Below are 10,405 nucleotides of genomic sequence, written 5' to 3'. Positions count from 1 at the left end.
TGACAACATCGATCACAACCCGGTAAGAAGACACATATTCCCCATTTCCATTCTCAATTTTACATTATAAAATATCAATTACAATGGCTTTATAACTCAATCAAAAGACAAATTTACACAATTGAACAAACACTCCAAACAAATAAGAATGTTTTAAAAGCATTTAGCATGCATCTGTTAATGAGTATGTAATATCATGAAGAGTGTTTCTTTAACAAGGATTGGTCAATTGCATGTAAAAAAAAAGATGTGGTATGATTGCCAATTAGACAACTCTCCACAAGAGACCAAAACGACACTGAAATTCACAACTACGTAAAAGTACGGCCCTCAAGAATGAGCAAAGCCAATACCATGATAGTCGGCTATAAAAGGGCAAGAAATGACAATGGAAAAAAATTCAAACGAGAAAACTAAGTAACGGCCTCATTTGTATAGGTGTTCAGTGGCAAATAGTTAACGCATGTTCAGGATGAAAACAAATAACATTGTAACAATACATACAATCGGAAGTCCAGTAATAGCTAGGTATACATTTTGGGGTATTTTTTTTTAATATTTCTAAATATAAAAAAAAGTAGGCAGTTATTGTTATAGGTCGAGTTTTATAGGCCTAATGATTTATAATGATGATTTAGGGTCGGCATAGTATAAAAATTAAATAGTGAGCCCGCTCACACACCCCACGTCCCTATTGTCATTGGAGAAAAAATAAGTGTAAAAAAAAAATTTTAAGAAAAAAATAATTGAATCATAATTTCCTGTCAATATGCACATCTACATAGTATGTCCTTTAAGACCTTATCATCTACAAAATTTCATGAAATTCTGTTGTGTGCCGTTTCAGACGGAGGAGTTGAGGTGACAAACTGTTGCAGTAAAGTACATTCATGAAAGCAAATAAGTTCAAAGGGGCGTAATTCCTAGAAAAAAAATAATGAATCGTAATTTCCTGTTAATATGCACAACTACATAGTATGTCCTTATTATCTATAAAAAAAGTTTCGTGAAATTCTGTTGTGTGGTTTGAGACATGTGAGAGGAGTTGCGATGACAATTAAGAAACAGAACTGACGGACTGACTGACGGGCGGACGGCCGGTAAAAAACATTATACCCTACGCAACTTCGTTGCGTGGTGTATAATAAGGACATGTATGACATGACCTATAATGGTCTTTTAACCGACATAATTGAACGAGCAGTGCTAACTTATGTTCTGTTCTGTAGAGGTATGTGCATGTACATCCGCTTTTACTTCGGAGAACTCAACTTTACAAGCCTTATCGGATGAGCAATGGAGAGTTGTCTCATTGGCACTCACACCATATCTTCCTATATCTAAGTAATGTTTACTAATCGAAAAGTCCGATATCTTAACACAATAGCAATGACACAATGGGTTATGTTCATTATTAACAGAGAAACTATATAGGAGTGCACCTAATATACAAAACGGGGATTCGTATCCATTGAGGAGGTGTTCCATAATTGGAAGGGGAAGGACAAAGAGAAGAAGATAACGTTGGTCTCTTTCCCTCGACTTATATTATCCCTTGAAAAACAAAGTAAGTTTATGACTAGAATAAACATTAAATAGATCTGAGACTACTATAACAGTTATAGTAGTCTCAGAATAGATCAAGCTTATATATTTCGGCAAAGAGTTGGTGGTACTTACCTTTATGTCTTTATGTAACATTGTTTATGATTCTAAATAACACATCATAACTTTTATTTACAATGTTTAAGATGGTACTGTTGCCTTGTTCATATTCATGGGTTTTTTTTACATTAAATTTGGGTCTTTCGTCGATCCAGACGTTCCGTATTAGAGGACGTCTCTGGCATTTCCTCTGCACTTCTTGTATTATTATTACTTCATCACGATGACAACAAGAACAGTAGAGAGTATCATTAACAGATTAATTGATAGAACAAAACAACAATTCGCTGAAGTCATGTTTACAAAATGTCAAAACGAGCAAAAGACCAAAAAGTGACAAGGACAGTTAAGCGCCTTTTATGGAGACCAAAATCTATATTCATAAATAGGCTTTGGGGTTTTTCAATCGAAATAATAGCAAGCTAAACTACAAAAATGTAACTTAAAAGATTATAATTAGAGATAAATCTTGTTTGGTATAGCCGAATTTCACATTTATAGTTATGGTTAATTACGTTTTTGGGTAATCAGTTTAAAAGATCCCGTCAGTATGATATGATATGATCTGATATTGTTCTGATTTATGTCATTATGATGAAAAATCGCTGACATACTTAGAATTCCCAAGTCAACAGTTATTGACAATGTTCGAAAATTTTTAGACACGGGTTCTGTGGAGAATAAACCCAGAAGTGGCCGACCATTGTTTGTAAAACCACGCGACTACCGCAAGCTTGAACGCATTGTAAAGACAAGTCGGAGGAGCTCTTTATGTGACATAACAAACAAGTTTAATGAGGAAAATTGTGTTCCCGTGTCTAAACGTACCATCCAGCACCATTTACATAAACATGGGTATCACAGGTGTGTAAATAAGAAAAAAATCGTGATCCGGGAAGTCAATCGGAAAAAAAGACTTGCATGGTGCAGAGAAAAAAGGAGATGGACGGTTAATAACAACTGGAAAAAGGTTATTTTCTCTGATGAAAGTAAAATCATGATTGGACATGATGAACGTGTGTACGTATGGCGAAAAAGAGACGAGGGGTGGAGACCGGACCTTGTGCAACCGCGGACTTCACAAACTAAATATCAAGTCATGATTTGGGGTTGTATTTGCTGGAATGGCGTCGGTACACTTACTCCTGTAGAAGGCAATATTAATGCTGTCAAATATCAAGAAATACTTGATGAACATTTGTGGCCAGTGATAGCTCGGCATTTTCCGGGAGGAAATTATTTATTCCAGGATGACAACGCCCCTGTCCATCGTGCACGGTCCACACAAGAGTTTGTAGCTCGGAACGGAATAACCGGTATGAGCTGGCCTGCACAGTCCCCCGACTTAAATATAATCGAAAACGTTTGGTTACATGTAAAAAGAAAACTTCAAACACGTACTGGGATGATTAAATCTAAAAATGAATTATTCCAAGAAATCCACCGTATTTGGGTCAGTATTTCCCCTGCCTATATTCAGTGCTTATACAAGTCGATTCCGAAAAGGATATTAAATGTAATCAGGCTAAAAGGACACTTAACAAAGTATTAGAGGTAAGTTTTTATTTTTGTTGTATTTCATTGGTTGATTTATTTACAGTGCAAGCATGAACTTTACAACTTTCGTTTTGAAATGTAAACACGACGCCATTGTGACCGAATACTTTTTGCACGTCTCTATATATAATATTTCTATTATGAATTACAAAATACGTTGAACCATAAACGTCAAAATCATTCATGCAGTCGCGTAGTGGAATTAACTATTTGTGGATTCTTATAAATTCTATATATAACTTTTGGACTATTTTCAATCTTGGTCTATTTTTGAAATTTATTCTTACATACTTTTGATTTTTTAACCCTATAGTAGATAGATGTTTTTGTGTTCTGTTAAATTGTTCCTTTTAAAATTGTTATACGATCACGACTGATGTACCCATATTTTGACTATTTTATTTATTGTATCTGTTTAGTTAACGCATCAATGTAAATGTAGTAGTGTCATTTTTACGTCTATTAATTATATATAAATAATAGTAAAAATATCTTTAAAGTTCTGTAATTAATTGTATAAACGTTTAACTTGAATTTTGATAAAGGAATATTATTATTTAAATCAAATCTAAACTTTACTTTTTATATTGAGTTCATGAATATTCAAAAGGTTCTTACTTTAAATTACGTATTTGATTGGTCATTGTGATTTCGCGGTCAATTTATATTTTGTATTGACCAGGTATAATTTGCACGGGAACTTGACAATTACAGTCGCATTATATTGTATCCCGATTTATATAACTGTGTTATGGTTTTAATTCATTGTGGACACAACCTATTACCTGATTATTGTAAGTTAATTTCTTTATTATATTATTAATATTTTCACATGTAAATGATAAATTTAGTAAAGTTTCCATTATATGATTTCGTTCTCCTCGTAGAGTTTGGTTATTACATAAGTAGGATAGATGAACCCGAGAATATTTTATTTAGCTTCGTGCTACATGTATTTTATTATCTACCGTTAATTTGTCACGGTAGAACTAGATATTTGCTTAGCTATTTTGATTATTGATACAGATAATTTATATTTCATAAATGGCGGCATATTAGACAAAATAAGGAAAAGTGTTAAAGTGGATATTTATTAGTACACTTATATTATACATTGTAATGATAGAAGTATAACTATAAATGAACTGGAGTTATTTTGTCATATCGTATATTTTAATATTTTACTAGTCCGAATGTTTATGATTGCATTTTGGTTTTAGGACTCCATTGATGTAATTGTATAAAGAATGTATTAGTGTCTGAACTGTGCCTTGTCCTTGCCAGTAAAAACTCACTCCACAAGTGGTAAGAGTCAATCTATTTTTAACTATGTAATGTTGTAAACAAGACGTTATGGATTATTTCCCTTTAAATATGCGGTTTTAAGCATATTTAGTATATTGGCTTAATTAGTCTTTATGAGAATAGTATCTACATTTTAATTATTGTTGTAATGTAATTGTATGTAAAGAACAAACAATATATTATGTTCCGATCAGTTTAATGTTATGTTCGCAGTTTTAACTTTAGTTTTGTACCGTACACATAGTAAACCAGTAAACACTATATAGTATATAATTTACGGTCAAGGGTTACATTCTTGTGTAGTGTATCACAATTAGAAGTAAAAGTACACGTGACATCAGCTCACTGATTGTCTATTAAAGGTATTCGCAGTATAGTACACAGTATTAATGTGCATTGTATTTTACCATAACTATATGTGATAATGTATAGCTTAGTTTTATAATAGATCCGTTATTTATAATTGTGATATTGTTATTTCAGAGTTTATTTTTATACTACTGGAATAATAAATCATCCGAACCCTAAACAGAGTTTGTTATATCTTTACCCAAGAACCGACCCTGTTACATAAATATAACAGAAATTGATGAGACTGTCATCAAAGTGAGAGGGTTAGCGCTATAAACCCAGGTTTAATCCGCCATTTTCTACATTTGAAAATGCCTGTACCAAGTCAGGAATATGACAGTTCTTGTCCATTTGTTTTGTTATTTGATTTTGCCATGTGATTATGGACTTTCCAAATTGATTTTCCTCTAAGTTCAGTATTTTTGTGATTTTACTTTTTATACAGCATATATTTCTATTGTCATGATTATTACCCAAGGAAAACACCCAAGACATTCCAAAAATATATAAGTGCTCCTATCATTGGAGGAACAGTACACACACATGGCGGCACGGAACACGATCGGAAATCCATTTGACGATATCTAAACGTTTCGAAAACAAAGTGAAATATTTCGTGCGCCACGTGAGCGCCTATATTTGTCATTTGTCTATATTTCTGGTGGATATACGCTGTAGGCGCACGTCCTTCCCGGAGTTCACTGATCAAGTGCAAATATTGTGTCCATTTTTACCCCAACTGTTCAGGGTTGGACCTCTGCACTGAAAAGTCTACAGTCATATCAGCTGCGCTCGACGAAGCAATTTATTTTACATTTAATCTTGGTTGCTTAACAACTGATTTCATTTGAATTTTTCTTTTGAACTTCTCTTATCTTGCTACAAACATGTACGGAAAATTGGTGTCCTGAGGTCTTATCCCTTGTAGTTCATGGTTCAGCAACTTCATATTTATTACATGTAGCAATGTTGATGTCCATCAGATTATCTCATTCTGATTTTTTTTTCTGCTGACAGGTGAGACATATCTCTGAGTCAACAGTTTATTTTTTATAAATAAGAAAATTTGGCTTGCATGCCAATGGAACAACTTACCATCCACTTTTATCTAATTAAAATTAATCTGATCAGCACTTGCAATGACTTACTCCTCAATGTTTATATGTTGCGCATGGGATTATAAACAACGAGGAGCAAGTGCTGAGATTTAATTTTTGGGGAAAGACGGCTTTCAATTCCCTGATGGGGTTGACCAGAGTATCATTCCCTCACGTCAATCATTTTGTTTTGATAGTTTGGAAACCCCCTCATAATTATTAATGGCATACTGAAATTGATGACAAGGAGAACAGATTGACTTTAAATACATTTTTTACACATTTCCCTTCTGTATCTCGTGAAATTATCGTATATTGAGCTTTCCCTTACACTATATACGTTTCTTTTACAGTCCGGAAAAATCAGTATTACGAAATATTCTAAATATATCTAACCTAGTGAAGTCATTGTTGGAATGCCGACCTACACAGGGATATCCTTTATTCATTATAAAAATCCTTCACAGTATTTGTATACTAATTTAAAATCCGTATTTGTTAAATGTAAACCTAATGATGTTTGCTGTAGTGTAGATGATTCATACACCAACATGCAATGCTTTAATCTAAGACTATAATCAGATAATTTGTAGGTCAACTTTCGCGGTATAAAACAATGTCAATGGGGATACATGAGATAGGGGAGAGAAACGGCAGTTTTCATTGTTTCTGTAAAGTTTTGTTTTTCGAATCTTCCTCCAATTCAGGAGCACCTCAATTGATGAGTAATTATACACTAAAATCAAAGTAAATGTTTCTGAACACTTAAAATGTGACATTTAGTACCTCTGCTGGTGGACTATCAGTCCCGGAGGGTATCATCAGCTCAGTAGTCAGTGCTTCGGTACTGACATGATTGAACAAACTTTATTAAAATTGTCCGTTTATAAATTTTGAAATTAATAACTAAGGTTTCAACTCCCTCAGGCAAAGTTGTCTTTAGATGAATTTGGCTATTTATTTTAGGTATTTTTAACATATAGCTCTTCAACGATTTTCGGTACTTATACATCTTCGGATTTCAAATGTTTGGCTTTGAGCGTTCCTGATGAAGGTAAATCCAGAAAAGCGCTTCGGACGCAATAAATTAAACGTGTTGTTTTATATTTTTGGTATATGATAAGTAGTCTTCTATATAAAAAAAAATTTGTGTACCAACATAATTATTGAAATGGTTAAAAAAAAAATGTTGCTTTTTGCAGTTTATTCCTATTGAGATTGGGGAGAGCAACTGCAGTTTTCATTCTTTCTGTAAAGTTATGTTTTTAGAATCTTTCTCCAATTAAGGGGCACCTCAATTGATGAGTAATTACCCACTAAAATGAAAGTTAATGTATCTGAACACTAAAAATGTCACATTAAGTATATATATGATAAGTAGTTATCAATTAAAAAAGAATTTTGCGTACCAACATAATTATTGTAGTGGTCATTTTTTTTACTTTTCTTTTTTTTTAAATATTGCTTATAAAGCTATTTATTCATGAATTTTACAGATATATCAAAATGTGGGATCTGGAAACAAACTTCACACAGCTTATATCAATCATATTTGATTTTATAAGTACATGTATCCCTGTGATGAGAGTTGTAACTGGGAAATTTATCAATGGAAAATTAAAACTGAATAGATTTTTCAGTCCTCACTTTCTTGAGAATACTGTCACAAATAATTGAGAATGGTCTTAGCCTGCCGTTCAGTTGTACATATTAAATTAAAATTCTAAAATATATTGTAGTAGGTGTTAAATTCAATTGAATTTTAGATAATTAACTCCCAACTTTAATTAAATGTTTTGATTTAGATGGTGCAGATCTCATTGGTCCAAATTGTCTCTATGATGAATTCTTGACTAAGGAAATGAAACAACAATTAGTTTCATTATTGTCAGCCTTTCTATATGTTCTAGCTGTTCTTTTGCTCATTCTTTGTATGTAGACTATCAAAAGATACCCCCCTAAAAATTGAAACAATGGCCGTCTTTTCCCTCAGAGCTCTTCAGCTCTTTGATTATTAGATTGCATCCGAGGTGGAATTAGAGGTTTTTTTCTAGGGAGACGGGCCCCTTTTGTGGTTAAATTCTTATTTTTTGATTATTATACATGTATAAAAGGAATCATTGAAGCATGACTGGAGCGGGCTCACTCTTAGACAGTCAGTGGGCCCCATCTTATGAACATTTCTGGATCCGCCACTGGTCTTCAACATGCAGTACAGAGCCTGTAAATTACAAATGAAATATGTTGACATAAACCAGCATTTTTTTCCTCATGAATAAAGAAGATGTTAGGTATACATCAATGAGGCAGAACAGCATATACATGATATATATACGTCTTGTATACATGTTATACATAACATGAAATATAATGAGGCAGATCAGCTTATATACATCTTGTACATGTTAGGGGGGATACCTTTTTGTGTTAACCTGTTATGGCCCTTTCTTTTCAAGGTGTTGTAACTGTTATTATCTGGGATCAATTTAAGGTTTTAACTGTTTTCAACTCACTTTGTTAACTCTTATCAGCATTTTTGCAACTGTTTTCCCAAAATCAAGGTGTTGTTAAACATGTTAACAGATCCCCTATTGCCCCCCTCTGTTATATATAGTATGGGATTAGAATTACCCAAACATACAGAGAAAGTCAAAATAGATATATATATTTCTGTGTCATTTTGGTCTCTTGTGGAGAGTTGTCTCATTGGCAATAATACCACATCTTTTTTTTATATGTTACGTTTAAAATTTGCCGGAAGGTATAACATACATTGGCATATATAAAAAGGTTTATGTATAAAATTAAATTTGTTTTTGTTTCTTACAGAGTCGTGAAAAAACTCACATTCTGGAGATAAAACATTATCAATAAGATGTTAGAGGGAGGAGAGGATTTACATGTAGTCACACTCAATGGTACTCTACAGACACACATAAACACACAGGCTGGCAAAACACATCATAAATGTGATGTTTGTGCTAAAGAATATAGTCAAAGTAGTCACTTAAAGAGACACATGAGAACACATACTGGTGAAAAACCTTATAAATGTGATGTTTGTGTCAAGGAATTTTCTCAAGGATATGACTTAAAAAGGCACATGAGAACACATACAGGTGAAAAGCCATATAAATGTGATGTTTGTGCTATTGTATTTCCTCGCAGTGCTGTTTTAAAGGAACACATGACTACACATACAGATGAACCTCATAAATGTGATTTATGTGGAAAAGGGTTTAGTGAGCTTGGAAGATTACAAATTCACATGAGAATACATACAGGTGATAAACCTCATGTCTGTGAAGTATGTGGGAAAGTGTTAAGTCAGCGTAGTGGTTTACGGAGTCATATGAGAATGCATACAGGTGAAAAACCTCATAAACCTCATGTCTGTGAAGTATGTGGGAAAGGGTTTAGTCGGCTAAGTGGTTTACGGAGTCATATGAGAATGCATACAGGTGAAAAACCTGATAAACCTCATGAATGTGATGTATGTGGAAAACGGTTTAGTCATCTTCGTTATTTACAAATTCATACGAGAACACATACAGGTGTTAAACCTCATGCCTGTGATGTATGTAGTAAAGGATTTAGTCATCAATGTAATCTAAAAATTCACATGAGAACACATACCGGTTATAAACCTCATGAGTGTGATTTATGTGGTAAAAGGTTTAATCAGCTTGGTAGTTTAAAAATTCACATGAGAACACATACCGGTTATAAACCTCATGACTGTGATGTATGTGGTAAAAGGTTTATTCAGCGTAGTAGTTTACAGATTCACATGAGAATACATACCGGTTATAAACCTCATGAGTGTGATTTGTGTGATCAACGTTTTAATCAACATAGTCATTTACAAAGTCACATGAGAACACATACAGGTGAAAAACCTTTTCACTGTGGTGTGTGTGGTAAACAGTTTAGTCAACTTAGTATTTTACTCAACCACATGCGAATACATACAGGGGATACACCTTATAACTGTGGTGTATGTGATCAACAGTTTAGTCAACATAGTAGTTTAGAGATTCACATGAGAAAACATACAGGTGTTAAACTTCATGTCTGTGATGTATGTGGTAAAGGGTTAAGTCATCATCGTAATTTGCAGATTCACATGAGAACACATACAGGTTATAAACCTCATGTATGTGATGTTTGTGGGAAAGGGTTTAGTGATCCTGGTAATTTCATTAAACATAAGAAAATACATACAGGTATGCAGGTTAAATAGGAAAACCCAACATTTGAGATGGCAAAGGGTTAAGTCAATTGAGTTGTTTAAAAGGAAGATAAGTTTTTTTTGTACATAATTATTAATTCATTTTTACCCTCTTTAAAGATAAATAATTTTGTTATTCATGATTGTATGAAAGGTTGAGTGGGTATTTAATGTTATAACATCAATTGATTGAATTTTG

The 10,405-nt window shown here is 33.2% G+C and overlaps 1 protein-coding gene across 1 annotated transcript; it reads left to right on the top strand.

Annotated features, from left to right (window-relative positions):
* Positions 1–1,511: 1,511 nt before the first annotated feature.
* LOC143075495 (uncharacterized) lies at positions 1,512–10,381 on the top strand. The gene is made up of 2 exons (XM_076250926.1): positions 1,512–1,567; positions 8,805–10,381. The coding sequence occupies exon 2, from the start codon at positions 8,851–8,853 to the stop codon at positions 10,216–10,218; it is 1,368 nt and encodes a 455-aa protein (XP_076107041.1). The 5' UTR covers positions 1,512–1,567; positions 8,805–8,850; the 3' UTR covers positions 10,219–10,381.
* The last annotated feature ends 24 nt before the right edge of the window (positions 10,382–10,405 follow it).

This window comes from Mytilus galloprovincialis, chromosome 5 (assembly GCF_965363235.1).
Source record: "Mytilus galloprovincialis chromosome 5, xbMytGall1.hap1.1, whole genome shotgun sequence".
Classification (NCBI taxonomy): domain Eukaryota; kingdom Metazoa; phylum Mollusca; class Bivalvia; order Mytilida; family Mytilidae; genus Mytilus; species Mytilus galloprovincialis.
Note: the sequence above shows the minus strand (reverse complement) of the source record. Positions and strands in the feature narration are given on the sequence as shown.

Excerpts from the sequence above, each read along its gene's own strand:
- LOC143075495 (XM_076250926.1), top strand. The coding sequence starts at position 8,851 with ATGTTAGAGGGAGGAGAGGATTTACATGTAGTCACACTCAATGGTACT.